This window comes from Onychostoma macrolepis, chromosome 06 (assembly GCF_012432095.1).
Source record: "Onychostoma macrolepis isolate SWU-2019 chromosome 06, ASM1243209v1, whole genome shotgun sequence".
Lineage (NCBI taxonomy): Eukaryota > Metazoa > Chordata > Actinopteri > Cypriniformes > Cyprinidae > Onychostoma > Onychostoma macrolepis.
This window is the reverse complement of record NC_081160.1, coordinates 17,771,606-17,792,984: the sequence shown is the minus strand read 5'-3', so window position 1 is coordinate 17,792,984 and position 21,379 is coordinate 17,771,606. Positions and strand designations below refer to the sequence as shown.

At 34.4% G+C, this 21,379-nt stretch overlaps 2 protein-coding genes across 5 annotated transcripts in view; both read right to left on the bottom strand.

The window, feature by feature from the left end:
* The window catches only part of usp13 (ubiquitin specific peptidase 13), a 32,836-nt gene extending 16,815 nt beyond the window's left edge, over window positions 1-16,021 (bottom strand). For 2 of the 4 annotated variants that reach the window (XM_058778926.1, XM_058778927.1), the window contains exons 1-10: window positions 15,778-16,021; window positions 14,132-14,257; window positions 10,614-10,674; window positions 9,510-9,631; window positions 5,904-6,046; window positions 3,160-3,344; window positions 2,899-2,993; window positions 1,801-1,991; window positions 637-708; window positions 353-425 (exon numbers count right to left, since the gene is read on the bottom strand). In XM_058778926.1, the coding sequence (XP_058634909.1) occupies window positions 353-425; window positions 637-708; window positions 1,801-1,991; window positions 2,899-2,993; window positions 3,160-3,344; window positions 5,904-6,046; window positions 9,510-9,631; window positions 10,614-10,674; window positions 14,132-14,257; window positions 15,778-15,888 (1,179 nt within the window). In that variant the 5' untranslated portion in view covers window positions 15,889-16,021. Of the gene's footprint in view, window positions 1-331; window positions 426-636; window positions 709-1,800; window positions 1,992-2,898; window positions 2,994-3,159; window positions 3,345-5,903; window positions 6,047-9,509; window positions 9,632-10,613; window positions 10,675-14,131; window positions 14,258-15,777 lie in introns of all 4 variants that reach the window. The other 2 variants (XM_058778925.1, XM_058778924.1) reach the window with 2 other exon arrangements.
* A 1,380-nt stretch (window positions 16,022-17,401) lies between these two features.
* On the bottom strand, window positions 17,402-20,857 carry ndufb5 (NADH:ubiquinone oxidoreductase subunit B5). The gene is made up of 6 exons (XM_058779260.1): window positions 20,683-20,857; window positions 20,049-20,134; window positions 19,867-19,933; window positions 19,706-19,767; window positions 19,446-19,552; window positions 17,402-17,657 (listed from the first exon to the last, which is right to left on the bottom strand). Exons 1-6 carry the CDS (start codon window positions 20,798-20,800, stop codon window positions 17,537-17,539), a joined length of 561 nt encoding a protein of 186 aa, XP_058635243.1. The 5' UTR covers window positions 20,801-20,857; the 3' UTR covers window positions 17,402-17,536.
* Between the last annotated feature and the right edge of the window lie 522 nt (window positions 20,858-21,379).

Below are 21,379 nucleotides of genomic sequence, written 5' to 3'. Positions count from 1 at the left end.
AAACAAACAATCAGACAAGCCAAACAAGTACACCAAAGGTACATTCATGTCTGCAATCCCATGGGTAGTTACCACATTGTGTTCCTGCTCATTTGCATAAAATTAAACTCTACTCAACTTTGTTGTATGATCTTTTTTCATTTGCCAATGAATGACCTCCGGTTATTGCAAAAAATTGTCAATATGAATGTACCTGAAGGTTGTCTCAAATAAGTCTCAAAAAAGTAACTAGGCACCATGGGTATGGGTCTGACAAGCATCTTGTAAATGTAAACAGCGTTATGTGGACCTAATCGAGCCAAATATCAACAAGACAGACCAAGTCAAATACCTTGTATTCTTCTTTCATCACCTGTTCAATAAGTTCTGATTTCATTGGAGGTTTTGAGTACTGGCCTGAGAGAAGTCCATGACCGAGTTTCGCCCTTAAAAAAGACACAATTTAGGAAAGATGTCAAAGTGCTCCCATATTAAACTTTCAATTAATTATCAATCAGTGTACCTGTCAAACTCATGCAACCGGTATAATACTGCATTGCAAATATATTAAACAAGAATTAGATGTAACTTGAATTTCAGAAATAAAAAGAAGATAAATGTAATATAATATTATCATTCCATGACAAAAACACCTACATTTGTGTGTTGAAATCCTGAGTTGGATCAAGGGGTGAGTAGTCAAATATTCTCTGAAGGTTCCCAACATACCTGCAGAATAAATATTGGAAATAAAAGCAATCATTTCAAACTCTCAGACCTGCATATTGACTTCAGTGAGTAAAGACCCTGGCTAGATGCTTTAAATCTGGCACTGAAATAAAATCATTAACATACAAAAAAAAAAAAAGCAATCAAACTGGTAGAAGGACAGTTTTAAAGGAATAGTTCTCCCAAAATTTAAAATGTAAATTTAAAAATGTACTCACTCTCAGGCCATCCAAGATGTTGAATAGTTTGTTTCTGTGTTGGAACAGGTTTGGAGAAATTTAGCATTACATCATTTGCTCACCAATTTATCCTCTGCAGTGAATGGGTGCCATCAGAATGAGAGTCCAACCAGCTGATAAAAACAACTCCAGTCGTTCAATTTACATCTTGTTAAGTGAAATGTTGCATGTTTTTAAAAAACAAATCTAACATTAAGACGTTTTATCTTTAAACCGTCACTTTTGGCCAAAATATGAGTCCATAATCCATAATAGCTCTTCCTTCAGTCAAAGTCCATCCTCTGTTGACCTCTCACATCAAAATCCACTGAAATATTTGTTTAGAATTGTTTTGGACTGCTTTTGCTTGTAAATGGTACTTTATCTGTGCATATTTCTCACCTGATTTATACAAGATGACTTTTTCACTGGAAAAAGTAATATTATTGAAAGTAATTTTATCATTTCTAATATTATAGAGGACTCAAATTTTAGCTGAAAGCAACGGTTTGAAGTTAAAATTCATGTTTATTACAAACATGCAGACTTTCACTTTACAAGATGTTAATTGATGGACTATAGTCATGTGGATTACTTGTGGATTATTGCAATGTTTTTATCAGCCATTTAGACTCTGACGGCACCCATTCACTGCAGAGGATCTGTTGGTGAACAAAAAATGTAATGCTAAATTTCTCCAAATCTGTTGCGATGAAGAAACAAACTCATCTTGGACGGCCAGAAATGTCACTTCTACAGTGTGACAGCATTCAAGCCCAGCTTTTTACTTTGTGCACAGACTCAAAGACATGGTAGGAGAATGTGGACAAGTATGTAGAATGTATTGGACCATTAAGGGCTTTAAGGTACTTACGCTCTCTGGAACTCTGGAATACTGAAAAGCACTTGCATAGTGGTGCTCAGGTAACAGCTGTTGCCCAGGTTTTTGATGCCCGTATATCCTGAGCCATAGACAGGCTTTAGTTTTAGACCCGCCTCCTGAATCACTTCCCAGTCACTCACACGCGGCTGGACGTGGTTGTCTGTATGATGGCCATTCTCTGTCTGTGAGGGATGGACATAGACATTTGAGGAGATTGGAAGGAGGCAGTGTTGCTTGTTTTTGCTTAAATATTTAACTAGTTGTTTAAAACAGGGATTTTCAAACTTTTTGATGGACGGACCCCCATCTACTTAGGAAGCTAGACCCATTTATACCGTAAAAAAATACATTTAAAAAAGGTCACACTTTATTTTAAGGTCCAATTCTCGCCATTAACTATGACTTTTGCCTCAATAAACTCCTAATTTGCTTGCTCATTAATAGTTTGTAGTTAGGTAGTTGTTAAATTTAGGTATTGGGTAGGATTAGGGATGTAGAATATGGTCATGCAGAATATGTGTTTTATAAGTACTAATAAACAGCCAATATGTTAATAGTAGGCATGTTAATAAGCAACTAGTTAATAGTGAGAATTGGTCGCTGTACTAAAGTGTTACCAAAAAAATTATAAATATATTCAAAATATTATCTGTAACTAGTGCTGTAAAACGATTAACCGCGATTAACCGCATCCAAAATAAAAGTTTTTTTTACATACTATATGTATGTGTACTGTGTATATTTATTATGTATATATAAATACACACACATACAGTATATATTTTGAAAATATTTACATGTATTTACATGTCTATATTTATATTATAAATAAAAATATTTAATATATAAAAATAACCTATTTTTCTGAAATATATTCATGATTAAATAGATTAATCGTTTGACAGCACTATCTGTAACAAAGATATTTAGTAAGAAATGTATTATTATTATTATTATTATTATTATTATATTGTATAATCTGCATAGTAAAGTATTAAGAAGATATACTTTTATTTTGAAAATCTGGAAAACTTTGTAATATGTGGAGAAATGTATAAATAAAATGGGGTTGGGGGCAGAAAAACATACCCTTTGCATTTGCAGCATATCTATTCCAAAGTGTAACAAATGTTCTGATATGTGAGGATCAAGCACTGCTTCTTCTTCATCAAAAGAATAAATATCTGCAAAAGAGAGACAGGAACTGAAACATCCGTTAAACCTTCTATAATCTGTTTTTTGTCTAAATTATGCTTGAGCTTGACATTTTCTGTGTGTGTTATACATGTGTGCCAACATATTCCCTGAAAGTCTGTGACACATGAAAACCTGTCATTGAGAGACACTTACCTGCTCCATCTGGGGTGATTGTGTCGAGTTTAACTGCCAGGGGGAAGTTGGTTTCTTTGTAGTGCTCAAGGGCATGTCCGTTCCCTCCACTCCCATCAAAGAACCACTTCCCACAGAGGACAGAGCCATCCGTCAGGTTTAGCCACAGGTTCTCTCTCATTTCACACTTGGCGCACTTCCAGCCGCTAATAGGGCATAAACCATATTGAAGACACAACAGGCAGGAAAGGAACTCCTCATATTTCAGTTCAGGTAATGCAGGTGTCTTCAAAGTGAGGAGGCTATGTTACTCTATAATACACTGACTGTACGCTGTAATCTTATCATGTAGACCAAGACAGAGACCATTTCCAACATATCAATACATCAGCTAGACTAATCAGTTGGCCCATATTTGGACATTTTGAGATTATCTGCCACATGGCTAAAGAAAAGTGTTCAAAACCTTCAGTGTTGTTATTGTTAATTAAACTAATGGTTTTCTGTAATTAAAAGTGAAGCAGAAATATAATAAAATATAAATGTTGGATTAAAAAAAACCTACAAAAATAAAAATTAGAAATAAATAAGATTAAGTTGAAGCACTAAAATTACTAAAACTATCATAAAAAATTCATTAAAAGCTAAAATAGGAAAACAAAAAACAAAAAAAACAATAAAATAAAAACACTAAAATTGAAATTAAAAGGAAAACAGAAAATATAAAAGCTTATTCAAAATACAATAGTAGTATATCAATAATACAAAAACACTGATTCCTATTGTGCCTGTTCTTAAATCTAGCAACAACCTTAGCAAAGGAAAATGAAAATCTTCTCTTTTAAAGTTTGTAAGATAAAGATAATTTTTGAATAAATAAGGTAAAAAAAGTGTTGCATCTATTTTTACTGTCTAAACTGTTAAAGCTCCCTTTACAAGTTCAATTACAAGACATAAAGATTACACAATACCAATCCCAAAGGGATTCTAGTTTATCTGCTCGGATCTAATTTGATTGCTTGGATCTAATTTGATTGCTCGAATATAGATTTCATTCACAATAGAACATAGAGAACATAACAAATGTTTAAACTGAGAATTTTACACTTTTATCCACTAAATGAGCTCATTTCAAATTTGATGCCTGCTACAGGTCTCAAAAAACTTGGTAAGGGGGCAACAAAGGGCTGAAAAAGCAAGAAATTTTGAAAAGATTCAGCTGGGAGAACATCTAGCAACTAATTAAGTTAACTGACACCAGGTCTGTAACATGATTAGATATAAAAGGGATGTCTTAGAAAGGCAGAGTCTCTCAGAAGTAAAGATGGGCAGAGGCTCTCCAATCTGAGAAAGAGTGCGTAAAAAGATTGTGGAATACTTTAAAAACAACGTTCCTCAACGTCAAATTGCAAAGGCTTTGCAAATCTCATCATCTACAGTGCATAACATCATCAAAAGATTCAGAGAAACTGGAGAAATCTCTGTGTGTAAGGGACAAGGCCGAAGACCTTTGTTGGATGCCCGTGGTCTTAGGGCCCTCAGACGACACTGCATCACTCATCAGCATGATTCTGTCATTGACATTACTAAATGGGTCCAGGAATACTTCCAGAAACCACTGTCGGTAAACACAATCTGCAGATGCCAACTAAAGCTCTATCATGCAAAAATGAAGCCATATGTGAACATGGTCCTGAAGCACCGTCGTGTCCTGTGGGCCAAGGCTCATTTAAAATGGACTGTTTCAAAGTGTAAAAGTGTTCTATGGTCAGACGAGTCCAAATTTGACATTCTTGTTGGAAATCACAGACGCCGTGTCCTCCGGGCGGGAGAACTTCGTGTTATCAGTGTTCAGTTCAAAAGCCAGCATCTCTGACGGTATGGAGGTGCATAAGTGTATATGGTATGGGCAACTTGCATGTTTTGGAAGGCGCTATGAATGCTGAAAGGTATATAAAGGTTTTAGAGCAACATATGCTCCCCTCCAGATGATTTCAGGGAAGGCCTTGTGTATTTCAGCAGGACAATGCAAAACCACATACTGCAGCTATTACAACAGCATGGCTTCATAGTAGAGTACGGGTGCTGAATTGGCCTGCCTGCAGTCCAGATCTTTCACCTATAGAGAACATTTGGCGCATCATTAAACGAAAAATACATCAAAGACGACCACGAACTCTTCAGCAGCTGGAAACCTATATCAGGCAAGAATGGGACCAAATTCCAACACCAAAACTCCAGAAACTCATAACTTTGATGCCCAGACATCTTCAAACTGTTTTGAAAAGAAGAGGAGATGCTACACCATGGTAAACATGCCCCCGTCCCAACTATTTTGAGACCTGTAGCAGGCATCAAATTTGAAATGAGCTCATTTTGTGCATAAAATTGTAAAATTTCTCAGTTTAAACATTTGCTATGTTATCTATGTTCTATTGTGAATAAAATATTGGCTCATGTGATTTGAAATTCTTTTAGTTTTCATTTTATTCAAATTTAAAAACGTCCCAACATTTCTGGAATTCGGGTTGTAATTTCAATTAGAATCCTGGTTCCAAATTCATAGATGTCAAGACATTCTACTGAGTGTATTAATAAGTTATCCTAAACATATTCAAGCCCTTCATCAAACATCAATAGCTTGTTTTGATATTATTCCACTTGGCAGAGAAAGCAGACATATCAGATTCAAGGGTGACCTGAAGCAAGCATTAGCAGTCTCTAGAATGCTAGCCCATATGACTCTGGGCTGCCATGTGACCAACCTGGGAGGAATTCGAACCTCGTTCTCCTGCTGTCTGAGACTTCTGGCATGTCTAGATACTTGGATCTCCTCTTCCCATGAATCAGATTCCTGCTTTTTGTATGGAGATAGAGCATTGAGGATGGCGTCACAGGCTATTGTCACCTGAAAGTTAAAGGGACATGTGAACATTATATTACAGCTGTTATATTGCTTAGTGTGATATTATGGAAGCCCGTTTCCGCCACTGAATAAAAAATAAAACAAGTTAATTATGACTTTTTATCTCGCAATTCTGACTTTTTTTCTCGCAATTGCAAGTTTATATCTTGCATTTCTGACTTTTTTTCTCGCAATTGCGACTTTTTATCTCACAATTCTGACTTTTTATCTCGCAATTCTGAGTTTTTTTCTCGCAATTTCGAGTTTATATCTCGTAATTCTGACTTTTTTGCTCGCAATTGGGAGTTTATATCTCACAACTCTGACTTTCTCGCACCATAGGAAACCACTCTCTGTGTAAGGCTTTGCAGTGCTTTGTTCAATTTGCACTATCAAAATGAACTAGATGAATGTTGCATAAAACATAAAAATGACTCATTATTCTCCATTTCTGTGTTTTGCGCTCACGGTTGGACAGTACCATTACCGCCGGGCAGGGTGCGGGAGGGGGGACGGCGCGCACAGCTTTCAGACACAACATTCTTCATTTCTTTATATTTCTGAGTTTGAGGCAGCTTATTTTATTATTTTAATAACAGCTGTCAAGTAAGAGAGTATTGTAACATGAGAGTGGATATATGAATGCACGCAGGTGGATTTCCTTCATTCTCACATAAAACGCACTTTCATCTCTATGTTCTTGCTCTAGAATTATCTTATCTCCTGTATTTAATGTTGTAAGATATCGACCAAGCAAGACATCCCGATGAAAATTTTAAATAAATTAAGGATTCATTATTTATTAGTTAGTATTAGTTATTATTTTAAATATTTTTTTTTAAATTATTTAGTCAATTATATATGAAGGGTTCAGATGCAAAAGCCTCTAAGTGCCATCTGAAATTTTCTTCTAAAATGAGCATTTTTCTCAGGCTTCTATGTTTATGTTCAGTTATTTCACTATAATGACAATGAAAAGAACCTGCAGGCCACCTGAGAAAAATGCTCATTTTAGAAGAAAATTTCAGATAGCACTTAGAGGCTTTTGCATCTGAACTCTTCATATATATATATATATATATATATATATATATATATATATATACATATACATACACAATAATAATGTAATAATGTTGTATGTATCTATAAGTTGGTCTCGTTCTGGTTGCAGTTCTGGCTGTAAACTAGGTAGTGTAAAATCTAAGAAGCATATTCAGGAAAACGTTTATGAAAATGTACAAACACAGGAAGCCTATAGCCTATATTCCAGATAAATGCCATCTAATTCAGGGATGCAAAATTCAGTTCCTTGAGGACCACAGCTCTGCAGAGTTTAGTTCCAACCCTGCTCAAAAACACTGTTATTTAAAAAACAAAAAAAACAATTCAGATTTATAGCTGAACCGTGTGTATTTGTGTTGATGCTAAACTTTGCAGTAGGCCTATAAAATGAGTTAGGCTACTATTATAGTATTATAGGATTATTATGGCTAGATGAAATAAAGCGTGACGTACAGAGTAGGCCTAGTGATGTTCTGGTTTGGCATCATCAGTAACAACATCTACTCGTAAGTCACTTAGTTCCTGAATGAAGTATTATGTTCTTGAAGGACAGTCGGATTCTGCTGTACCAGAACATAAAAGGATTTCTGGAAATAAAGCTGCCGATGAGCTAGCAATAATGGTGTTACAATAATACGTTTTTGACCTGATAGCTGCTAAATACAACATTAAATACAGGAGATAAAATAATTCTAGAGCAAGAACATAGAGATGAAAGTGCGTTTTATGCGAGAGTGAAGGAAATCCACCTGCGTGCATTCATATATCCACTCTCATGTTACAATAATACACTCTTTACTTGACAGCTGTTGTTAAAATAACGCGATAGTTATAGTGCAAATTGAACAAAGCACTGCAAAGCCTTACACAGAGAGTGGTTTCCTATGGTGCGAGAAAATCAGAGTTGTGAGATATAAACTCACAATTGCGAGAAAAAACGTCAGAATTGCGAGAAAAAAAGTCAGAATTGCAAGTTTATATCTCGCAATTGCGAGAAAAAAAGTCAGAATTGTGAGATAAAAAGTTGCAATTACCTTGTTTTATTTTTTATTCAGTGGCGGAAACGGGCTTCCATATGAAAACCCAGCAAGCTGGAAAGTAGTGCAGATTATTAATTAGATTTAAAAGCCTTGAAAATCCTGGGAATATAGGTTAGATAATGCAACTATTTTCTAGGTAATAAATATAAGTGCAGCAGCAGTAAGTAAGCACACCATGCAGTTGACAAATACAAAAATGTGTGTTTGGTTGTGTGCTACTATATGTGTTGTATTAATAACTGAAGTACAACATAAACTGTAAAAAATGAATCTTTTTGCATCATGTGTACTAAAAGAACAATATATCGACAGGTAATTACTCAAATATTTGAGATATCTGTTTGCACACTACTGTTAAAAAGTATGGGGTAGGTAAGATATTTCAGTGTTTTTGATAGAAGTTTCTTATGCTCACCAAGGCTGCATTTTTGTAACCAAAACAAGAGTAAAAACAGTAATATTGTGAAATATTGTTGCAATTTAAAATAACCATTTTTTCTTTAAAAACATATTGAAATATAATTTATTTCTGAATGGCAAAGCTGAATTTTCATTTTTATAGTCTTTACTGTCACATGATTATACTAATATGCTGATTTTCTGCTCAAGAAACTTTTTTTATTATTATCAATGTTGTGCTGCTTAAAAATGTGGAGAAATCGTGATTCTTTATCAACAAAAATTTTAAAAGAACAGCATTTATTTGATTTTTAATTTATAAACAATGTAAAAGTCTTTACTGTTTACTGTTTTATCAGCTGAATGCATTCTTGCTGAAAATAATAATTTTCTTTCAATTGAAAAAATCTGTCCAAACTTTTCAACGGTAGTGTATATTTTGAGAAATTCACAAACAGTACTGTGAAAAATACATATTATTTATTGCAAATATTTGTAGTAAATTTTGTGTAAAATAAGCTTTTGCCATCATTAAGAAATTATGTTAAAATGTATCAGTATTTTAAAAGCCATCAGCCAACTTGCTCTCTTGGTATCTTTGACCCCTAAAAAACCTGTATCACTAAAAAACATTAGACATGCTGTGTATTCAGGCAGCAATGACTAATAATTGTGCTTTAAAGCAAAAATAATTATAAGAATTTGGATCTAATTTAAAAAAAAACTTCTTTAAAACAAATGAAAATTAAATAGGAGTACAAAACTAAAACTCGTTATACTGCTACACCACATGACATCACTTCACACAATGAGAAGCATGAACAGTGAGTTTATAAAGAATAAGGTCATCTGCAGACAGAATAACATGTAATGACGTGACAAGCAAGCACTGAAACTGAAAGGCAGATCAGGCCTTTGGCATGCAGGGCACACAGGGCACATGAGCACACACACTCACTAACCAGTGCGGGCAACTCCTCAATATTTGGTAAAGGGATCTCAAAGTGGTCTGGAAATATGACAAGCTTGGCTTCATCTTCATACTCATAATCATCTCCGTTAAAATCACGGTTAAGCTCTAAATCTTCAGGAAAGGAAGCAGAGAGAGATATTTTTCATCGAGAGCTGATGGGATGATTGCACTCAAAACAAGTGCTTAAAATGTCCCCAAAAATTAATAAATAAACACATGATGAAATTGCACAAAATGTACACAATCAAACATAGATTTCTATTTATGTCTATCTTTTAGTATGTTCTGATGAAACATTTTCTTGAGCTCCCTTGATCTAACCACAAACATTCAAATCTGACACTAGAATGTATATCAATGTCTAATAAAAAGTGTATATTTTAGGGGCAGCAAGTTGTATTTTGCCTTTTTCAGGTTTTTAACAACCTTTTAAAATGGCTTTTTTACACTTAAATAGTCCTGCAATGCAAATTTTAGTCTCTCAATCAAAAAAAATATGTCATAAAAACTGCAAGTTTGATAGAGTTTGTCACATTTAAAGTTTTTTTCTGCATGATAACATGGCTACGAAAACTGACAGACTAAAGAAAACATGATCGCATATGTTTGTGCTCCAAGCAGACACATTATCCTTAATAGAACAGAGTTGTCTAAATGACATATTTGGGAAAGCATTGTGGGTTTACAAAATGACTGGCATCCTTTCTGACGTATCGCCTTCAACCAGAGAAGGAGGCGTTTATATTGATTGGATGCCTGAGAATAAACGGCCGTCTGTCCCCCACCTGCTACGTCACACCTCCAATGGCAGAAGTGTGTCAGCCTGGGGGGTTGATAGGGCACAGCAGCTGACAGGCATAGTCGGCCACTGTAAACCAACCCTCCATAGCAGAAGATTAGGCCAGGGCAAGCATGTGGCACTTTAGATTTAGAACGGTTACTAACTGCATATACAAATAAATTAGCTAAATTTAGCCCCAGCCAGTAATGTCTGAGACTGCTAAACATAAAAATACATGGTTTATTAAAAAGGGTTTGAGGTGGAAGTTTTAGTCTAGGATTTATTTATTTTTTTACTTTAAAACAGACTTACCTAAAAATACTTTTCCGTTCCTTCTTCTTGGTATGGCACCCCCTGCAGCACCTGTGGCTTTCTGTAATTAACATCAGGAAACAACATGGGTCATAAAACTGTAAAGTGCTTTGTACTCAAATATTTTTATATGTGACCTTGGACCACAAAACCATAAAAAAGGGTAATTTATTTATATCTATACATCATCTGAAAGCTGAATAAATAAGCTTTCCATTGATGTATGGTTTGAAAACCTGGGATCTGAGGGTGCAAAAAAATCTAAATACTGAGAAAATCGCCTTTAAAGTTGCCCAAATGAAGTTCTTAGCAATGCATATTACTAATCAAAAATTAAGTTTTGATATATTTACAGTAGGAAATTTACAAAATATCTTCATGGAACATGATCTTTACTTAAGATCCTAATGATTTTTGGCATAAAAGAAAAATCAATAATTTTGCCCCATACAGTGTATTGTTGGCTATTGCTGACTTATGACTGGTTTTGTGGTCCAGGGTCACATATGGTATTAATATGTGATGTGGATATTTTCCATATTTATAAGCAGTGCTGACAGAATCTGTTCCTTGTTTGCATGTTTGTTGTGGTGTATTTTAGTTCTGGTGTTTTGAAAATTTAATAAAAGAAAATCATAAAAGGAAACAACATGGGTAATAATGCCATGTGTGTCTATACTGAACAACAAATATTACTGAATCATGTTGCAAGTCTGGATAAAATCCAATTTATGTGCATATGAAAACTTGACAGTTGTGAATGATTATTCTGTACAAAGCACATAATGGTAAAATCAATTGATTGTAGAGTAAAGAGATTGTAGAGTAACGACTGAATGGGTAATGCTGACAGGCTTCTCATGTAATCCCAAGTATAAACAGCAAACACAAAAGCTACAGCAACAGGGCCGGCTGTTTCTGGACAGATCCAGACATGAAAATAGGAGCATTTAACCAGCACATCCACATTCACTTGGAAAGAACAAGAAACCATTACACAGTTAGGTTCCTATTCTAAATGACCAACAAATCAGTCATCATTAGGCCAGTGTATAGGAGCAGGCTGGGATTCAATAGAACTGCTATAAGGAAAGACTGTCATGGTAACATTCAAAAACGATACAATACCTTAAAATCTGAAGATTTCAAATCTATTATATTGAAGTTAGTACATACACTGAAAAACAATATAAATTGCTGTTTTAAATCATGCAGCACAGTTCAGTTTTCTTCTGTGTACCATGCTGTTTTTTGTTAATCTACCATGCTGTCTAGTTATCACAGAAAATAATTCTGACATGTCGCTCAGTTTGTGAAAAAGCTCAGAAAACACATTTTCTGTAATTATTGTAAATATCCAGATGTTCTTTTATTCTGCTTTTTCTTGCTGACATTTCCCAAGAGGGATAGCGCAGTAGACCCATGCTGGGCTCATCATTTATAAGCCAAAATGTCAAAACCACCCACTGAACAGCCTGTTTCTTTCTAAATTTGTGCTGAAGAACTGCCACATCAAATGATTAAACCATAACATTCAAAGATGCTTTCAAAAAAAAAACAGTTCTGAACATGGACATAAATTTTCTAAATCCAAACAGACCTCCTGCTATGCAGTCTTCATGAATTGTGTAAATTTAGGTATATGAGTATAGCAGACCTCTAAAACTTGAAGAGGAGGCAGGCAAAAGCCATCTGCAAGAAACGGAACTCACAATGAAGAGTGAAAAATATCTCTCTCAGGAACCCTTAAGTAATCATCTCAATACTCTTAGCTGCTTTCTAAATCCAACAGTCATCAATGTCTGCTAAATTTAATGTTTCCACATTTTTGGAAGCTATAAGAAAATAAAGTAAGACTAAAAGAGGACAAATCAAAAGGATGTGACCTCAACAAGCTACATACACTCTGACTGCAACAACTCATTTATAAAATCGATAATGATAATAATTGACTAATTTGATTGGCGATTAAATTTGTTTTTTGCACCTATGATAAGAAAACAAATTCTAAAATTAAATTCTACATGTAACACAAGTAATTGTATTTTTTATGAGAGCAGTAACTATTGTAATGGAATATAAACGTAATATGTTTAGATGAGTGAACATGTGTTCCTCTTACCTCATACCAGGTTTAGTCTTTGCTTTGGTTTTTCTTTATCATTTTCAATTTAGCGATTTTAACTTCTACTTTCAAATAGTAAGTAATCGGTTTAATTTTAATGCATACAAAGTTTAATTGCACATAGGTACACTCACTATATTTGTTTTCATTGCCTTCAAATTTCACATTGTTTGGAGGATAATGTTGATGTGAAATTTGAAATAATGGTTTAAAATTTATTCATATATATTTTTTAATAATTAATCTTTTTTCATCAAATTAATCAACAGTATAACTGTCAGACTAATCAATAATCAAAATAATGATTATTAGCTGCTACATACACAGTCCCAGTAGCCTAATAAGCACATCCGCATTGAATCTGCTGACAAAAGTCCAAAGAAAGATCCACAGATTTTTGCAGAATCAGAATATCTGTCGTTCACGATCCACACATCCTCCACCCCTTGCATGTTTAATAATTATTATTGCTAATTTGAAAATGCTTTGCAATACATGTTTAGTATTGTTGGCCTTATTTAGCACAACTTATTTTTAAATCTGTTCCACAGATTTCCTCTTAAAATCAGTGCAGTGCAATCTGCAAATTCTAACTTGACCTAATAAGATACTGGCCTCATCTGTTCTGGAAAGGTTTACTCATTAATGATATTATTTACTGGCACCTTATGTTTGTGGTAATACTTTTATGTTACTGGATGCACTAAATCTCTTTGTACACAAAAGATTAAGTCAAAAGTGTCAATTGCAAATTAACATTTACTGACAGGAATCCATCTTCAACAAGTGCTGCACTACATTACACCAATGAACATTAAATATTACTTTGTCTCTTTTGCTTTCTTTGTGTTGTTGGATACAGTTCAGTAAGTTTCCATAACGCATTCAATATGTTCAGGTTTCTTTAGAGTGTGGAATGAAACATATATTTACTTTTTCTGTCAAGTTTACAAAGAATCCAACAATAAAAAAAGCTTGGAAAATGTTCCATTGCCCTGTGTTGGAAAAAGTGCCAATTACCAATTGCCCTTCCATTGGACTATGGCTGAAAAACATAATAACATGTTTGGCTCTTGAAAAACTTACATATGTAATAAGAAAGAAACCCTTTGATTTTTTTTATATTTGGGAGGTGTTTTTAGACTTTGTTAAAAATGGAGATATTGAAGATGCTTTAGATGTGTGAAGTTATGGAATGTAAGAAGTGTATGATATTTTATTTTATCCTTTATTTTATTTTTTTAATTGATTGATTTATTTGTTTATTTATCTTTTTTTTATTTAACCTGTCTGGGGTAAGTTGTGGGGAAGGATGGTGTGTTTTTTTTTTTTAAAAACTTAATAAAGATATGTTATACAAAAAAGCTTGAAAAAAGTTTTGTCCTCTTCTTACCTCTTTCACATGTCGTTTTAAGTGCATGTACACACTCTGTCCAGTTTTACGGTAATGTCTCTCCACATGTTCTCTTCCGAAACCCAGGAATGAGTTCATACACACATACAGACCTCCTTCCGATTCCTAAAAATAATGAAACATGATTTAATCTAAGTCAAATGTAGCCAAGTAATTTTATACTTAATGTTAAATATAAATAATTAAAACCAACTGTACATAATGTACAATTTCATATTTCTAATAAGCTACATTTCCAAAACAAATGTGAACAAAACTACTATTAGAGATTAGACTGCTGAAGTCATAAACACCAACAAACACATACATGAAAAGAGAAAACACTTTAACAGCTTAACTCAATCGAAAACACCTGAATCCTTTTTACAATCTACAGCTTTTCATTTTAATGCAGAGTATCTGCTCTTTATTATTAGACATAAAAGTAGAATTATAAATAAACATCAAATTGCATAATTCTCAAAATAGTACCTTTTACTTTTAGGCTATAACTTAAATTACTACAGTAATGATGCTCTTTTTTCTTGCTGCAATAACATGACTTTTTGGACATGTGGTATCATGATATATATTGACGTAAACCACCTGATATCATCACTTGGTACAGCCACTTTTGGTGGCGCTTTTGGTTTTATATAATGGCAATGGCATAATGCTTGTTTATGCAAGTTATCAAAGTTGTTTTCAGTGGTGTTTTGTTCCTTTTAAATTGAAAAATTCATATAAAACAATAAGAAAAACTCTTTTCAAATCTTTTAGCAATAAAGAACAAACAAGTAAGCTTAATCTGAATCAAAACACTGAGTTACAGGGCCGGTGTGTGTGTGTGTTGGTTAGGGTGTTGAGGGCCCACCAGACTGAAAAACCTGTCACTAGCTTCTGGTGACACACGAGCTTGAACAGATAGTGTGTAAAAATAACTTGTCTTTTAGTCTGACATGATGAACTCCAAACAGCTGAGTCACTTTTAAAACTTTTACAGCTGGGAGCTAGTTGTGCACTTCACCCACATTTCTATAACGGTTCCCATCACCGCTCTCCAAATATATATGGTTATTATATATTATTTGTGGTCAGAGCTTGTACACTTGAATATGTATAACAACCAACATTGACCTGGATTCTTTTTATAGGTCATGGCTGCTTACTGCTTATAAGTGTACATTTAGGAAATCACAGTTTTCACATTTATCAAGCTACACAACACTCGTTCGTCTATTAGTGTCAAGCAATACAGTCTGATCTCAACAAGTTGATGGGAGGATGTCGAATGCATAAGAACGGGGAAATATTATTATTGCTTTGACACGCCTTTAAAACAGAGGACAGAAATGCTCTGTGATACAGACCAGCGTTCAGACTTGCAGTGTTATTTATGCTACCATTATACATCTGTAGCTCGTATAGCGCCATTTGAAGTAGGGAAACCTGGTCCCACTGTAAGATGCAAACACCCGTGTGTTATTTATTTATTTACTTCTGAAAGCTGTCACATAAGTTGAGCTGGAGAATGGTGGCCGAGGATCCCCCATCTCTCTTACGCGCTATACGCAGATTTTCACGTGTCCGGGAGACGCCAGTTGTTGTTTAGCGTTCATGCATGAAGTATTTGACATAATACTCACAGGAGAGTCGTAGGAAAAAGCGCATTCGCTCTTGAAAACCCTGTCTCCTGTCCTCGGTACTCTAATGGTGGGCATGTACGGGACCAGTAGCTCTCCCAGATCTGTAGCCATCTTCACATTCCTGCTGCTCGCACAACTATGAGCCTCGCTGGAGCAGCGTGTCAGGCAGAAGATGAGATGGGGCTATTTTTAAATCATACAGAACCGACATTCCTCATGGACCGAGGGATGTGACGACGAAAACATTGGGACATAGAGCGATGGAGGGTGGAGGGTGGGTTTAGGGGTGGGAAACAATGGGTGTCCCCTTGGACAAACAGACAATATTTCACATTATTCACCAAGTGGTGGCGTTTTCAGATCTACGTTCAGTGAGTTTGATGTGTTTATAATGGCAGTGAGTGGCATCAGTCTGCATGTAGTGTACTTCATACTGAATAACTTAACGTTATCCTTTTAATCTTTTAACAAGCATTTTTATGAAATATATGTATTATGTTGTCCTTTATTATTACTTGGTTTTAATTTCCATTTATTGTTAAGTATTTTATGTATAGGCCTACTAAATTTATCCTCTTTTATTATCATTATAAAATTAGCTTCATCTTTAATCTGTTATGTTAATTTAGGTATTTTTAAGTACTTGGTGCTTACTGTGATGTTTTTTATGAAAGGTGCTATAGACAAAAAAAATTGTTTATTTATTTATCATTGGTGTTATTATTATTGTTAATATTGCTGTTGTTATAAATTTTACATTGTGTCAAAGTTTTCTGCTAATTAAACTTTATGCAGTGTATCATTTAACCTACACTAAATAACTTTGCTCTTTCGATAATAACTCAGTAATAATTCTTATCTAAATTTTAATTTTTTAATTATAATATCAGTCAAAACAAAATATATTGAAATTGATGTTTTACAACGATAACTTTTTTTGAAATGCGTTTTTCTGGATTTTTTTGTTGTTATTCTGTCTTTCACTGTTCAAATAAACCTACCATTAAAACTATAGACTGATCATTTCTTTGTCAGTGGGCAAACGTACAAAATCAGCAGGGGATCAAATAATTTTTTTCCCCACTGTATATTAGGCTGAAGACAACAGACTGATATACAGTAGTCGGGTTGTTTGCTTGGAGAAAGAATTTATGAACTGAAATTTAATTTTATTCACATAATTCTGAAATTATCTTTTAACTGACCATATCTTGATGTAGTACTTCAGCACTTTACCATTATGGTTACTGGAAATTTCTGCTTCTAGTGTGACTGCAATAATAAAATTTTTGTAACATTTAGGTTTTGATTGCAATTGTTTCTTTGGTATTTGTTAACTTGAAAGCCTAAATGGCTTTCCTACTTCTGTGAAACACAAAATAAGAAATTATGTGTAATTTGTTTGATCTTTTTCATGAAAATACAAAGAACGGGGACAGGAGCTTTCAAGCTTCTATAAACATAAAAGCAACATTAAAGCAGTCAGTACGTGCTGTATTCCAAATCTTCTGAAGCCATACAATATATTTGTGCAATGAACAGCCTGAAATCAGTGAATGATGACATTTTAATTTCTGGGTAAATTCTTCAAGCAACACTCAATCGAATACACAAGATCAGTAACTTATTTATAATCATTAGTTTATTGGTGCCAGAGGCAAAAAAAAAGGAAAACGAAACATGATATTTTTCCATTTATAACAATACATTATACATTGTATAATGGCTGAATATTTTGGACAGGTATGCATGACCACTCCTAGTTATCAGGGGATGACTTGGGGCTGTGGTCGATGAGATTCTTATCAAGTGTCTGAATCTGGAACCAGGGTCCATCTCCCTTTTCTCTCATGTGTCGGCGGACGTCAAGTTGTAATTGTCTACAAGAAAAATAGAGGATAATAAATTAGAGATGACAAATTAGGCTACATAAAAACAAGATACATATCTGTGACCAGTCTACACAACAAAGTGCCTTCGTTGTTGTGGTACTGACATTAAATTGCATCCCAAGGTTTGACAATTCCTTCATTTTTTTTTTTACCCTACAGAAGTTTTTGCTATTTTCTTCTAATCTTTTAGTACATGATTTATTAATGACATTGTGATATTTCTTTACTTGAAGGCACCTCACACTTGAAATGAACTTACATATGGTGCGGAATGCTTTAGTGAGCAGAATTTTGAAAGGTCAATACAGAATGTTAAACTAGATAATCTAAACCTCTAGACCAGGGGTGGCGAGCCGCAGCCCTGCAGAGTTTTGCTTCAACCCTAATCAAACACCTGAACAAGCTAAATCAAGGTCTGAAGGGTTACTAGAAAGCTACATGCAGGTGAGTTTTGGGTTGGAGCTGAACTCTGCAGGGCTGCGGCTCCCCAGGACCGACGTTCGCCACCCCTGCTCTAGACCTTCAAACTTTGATTCTAATTTAATCAAAATAATTAAGGACACATACAAGTTCCACCTATTCTTATATTACAAATTAAAATATTTGGTAATAAGTAAGGCCCCGTTAGTTAAAGGGACAGTTCCAAAATGAAATTTCTATCTTTTACTCATCCTAAAGTTGTTCCAAACCTGTATGAATTTCTTTCTTCTTCTGAAAACAAAAGAAGAATTAACCAAACCATTTCCCTAATTTTTTATTATATGGAAATCAATAGGTACCATCAAGACTTTGGTTACAAATATTCTTCAACAATGTTCAGCAGCAAAACGAAATTCATACAGGTTTAGATCAAATTTGAGGGTGAGCATTTTTGGGAGAACTATCCCTTTAACATTTCTTAATGCATTTATTAAAGTTCACTAACAATGCCCAAAACATTTGTTACAGTATAATCTTTAGTTAGGTATTATAAACACAACCGTTCATAGTTAGTTCATGTTAGCTCAGGTCCATTAGATAGTATGAACAAATCCATCATTAATGCGATTTAACTTTAAACCGTTCCTTCAGGCCAAAATATCAGTCCATATTCCATAATGAAGCCTCCTCCAGTGAAAAAGTCCATCGCCTGTCGTCCTCTCAAATCAAGACCCATCAGCATATTTTAGAACTGTTTTGGACTGATTTTTTGTGCTTGATCTGTGCATATGTCTCTCCTGATTCAGATTAAATTACATTTTCACTAGAGAAAGCAATATTATGGATAGAGTATTTGCTTTTAGCAGGAAGCAGCAGTTTGAAGTAAAAAACATCTTAATGATGGTTTTGTTTATTACAAAAACACATCTTTTCACTTCACAATACATTTATTGATGAAATTAAGTCAAGTTAATTACTTGTGGATTATTGTGAAGTTTTTAGCAACTGTTTGGACTCTCATTCTGATGGCATCCCATTCACTGCAGAGGATCCACTGGTGAGCAAGTCATGTAATGCTAAATGTTTCCAAATCTGTTCTGATGAACAAACAAACTCATCTACATCTTGGACTGCCTGAGGATGAGTGCATTTCCAGCAAATTTTTGGATTAACTATTCCTTTAACTAATGTTAACAAAATGATACCTTAATGTAAAGTGTTTCAGAGTATTTAGGAAAATAAAAATCTAATTCTTAAAATATATATATATATATATAGGCCTATATGTCAATAAAACGTACACGTGTGCATTTTCTCATTGATCCCAATTAGCTGAATCATATAAAGACAGCTTACCTCATCTCAGCCTTCTCGGTCTCCATTTGGACAAGTGCCATCATTTTCTCATAGTCCTTCACTGGGCTGTCATAAAAGGTACGAGCAATCCAACGGGTGATGGGATGCTGAGATATAATGAAGACAACCAATGAAAGGAAAGACCAGAAGCATTTATGACAGCAGCGACACAATAAAAAAAAATTACAATTACAATGTGCAATTCTTACTGGCATATAAGGTGTATTTGATGTTTTTTATGCAGTTAAATTTTAGAATACCTTGTAGTACTCCCAGTGCTCTGGTTCGTAACCTTCAGGTATCTCCGCTAACTCAGATTCTCCTGTTTAGTGAATTGCAGATGTTACTGACATTATTCAAGTTATTATGGCAGGTACAGAAACTACAGGAAGAAAAACTGCCAGTTACATGAGAAATTTACCTATGAATATATTAACAAACGTCACAAGAGCTGCCACAGGGATGCCAGTGAGAAGAATGTAATATTTCTGGTGTAACAAAGCAAGAGAGGAGAGAAAGATTGGAAAAATATTTCGAATTATTATTTGAATAAGTATTATAAATAATATGCAACTGAAGCAAAGTATTTATAGCAAGTTTTACCAGCAGGTGAAGAAATCTTCTGTCATAGAAGTCAGTGGGCTTGATGATAAACATCCTTTTCCCATGGCTCCCATGACGGACAACAACTGTAAAAAAAACAAGGTTAAAATAGGTTTTTAAAACAAATAGCAAAAAAAAGGTCAGCAAGTCAACACACATTGCCACAGCATTACTGTCTGCAAAACACCCTTTTTATTCAACAGGAAGTCAAATATAATACAAAACTAATCTGAAGCAATAGTAACACACAGCTACAGCTGCAAATCCAACTGATAAGTCTGAAGTGGAAGTAAAACTGTTACATATACAATGAGGGCCAAAATACTGTGTTTGACTAACTTGGTAAATGAACTGCTTGCACATCAACACTTACAAGCACAACGGGCAGGAAACTCAAGAAATATTTTTAATCAGAAATTGTTACAATATGACTATGTAAAAACAGTATATTTACGTATATACATAGCTGAACAGCTGTAAGTTATGCGATAGCTATAGGAAGGTTACAGAGGGGATGGTTGTAGAGGCCAGTTGTTACACTTGACATGCTAAGCAAGCAAAGCAAGGTCACTGCTAAAAATAATCCTTCTCAACGGTCATATCGCTGTGTTTAGTAACAATAAATATTATTTACCTTGTTCTGAACGTGCAACAGTCCTGGAGAGCAGATTTGAAGATTGACATGTTCGTTTCAGCGGGTTTAACCGGGCTGTAAATGCAGCCGCCGTCCGCAGAATGCTCATGCCCACCATGACTGTTGATGCAGTGCGTGAACAAGGCCTTCACTGATTGGCTCATCTAAAGCAGAGTGAAGCCGTGTTGTCCATTCATACTTAGGGCAAAATAAAGGTTCGTAGATGGCGCTCAAAGATGGCCCTCAAAACAAAACAAAACAAAGCGATAAAAAATTAAATTAAATTAAATTAAATTAAATAGAATATAGGAAAGTAGACCATTTAAATGAATAAAATGTTAAAATGAGAACAGAGAAATTTATGAATGCCTGGTATATTATTCACATTGAGTAATTTACACTTCAGTTTGCTGAACTACTCTTATTATTATTCCTTATGGTTACAATATTAATAATAGTGCTTATAATATTAATTGGCTGAAATTCTGGGTCTAAAATTCTACAACAATAAAACCTATACATTTAGATATTTTATATGATCTTATAACCAAAAGAAAAATATGCTCGTTTAATAACAATCAACACTCGATACGTCTCAATTTTATGCTATTTTAAATAGCTGAATTTGTAGGGTAACCTTTTATTGTTTGTTTATATTGATGTATGCTGTGGTGCTGAACGTGGAAAAAAAACACGT

What these genes read in the sequence shown, in the direction of transcription:
- ndufb5 (XM_058779260.1), bottom strand. Translation starts at nt 20,800, where the DNA reads ATGGTGGGCATGAGCATTCTGCGGACGGCGGCTGCATTTACAGCCCGG. An exon ending in TGTTGCACGTTCAGAACAAG is followed by an intron (nt 20,135 to 20,682) that starts GTAAATAATATT and finishes TTTTTTTTACAG; the next exon opens with TTGTTGTCCGTCATGGGAGC. An exon ending in AGCACTGGGAGTACTACAAG is followed by an intron (nt 19,553 to 19,705) that starts GTATTCTAAAAT and finishes ATTATATCTCAG; the next exon opens with CATCCCATCACCCGTTGGAT.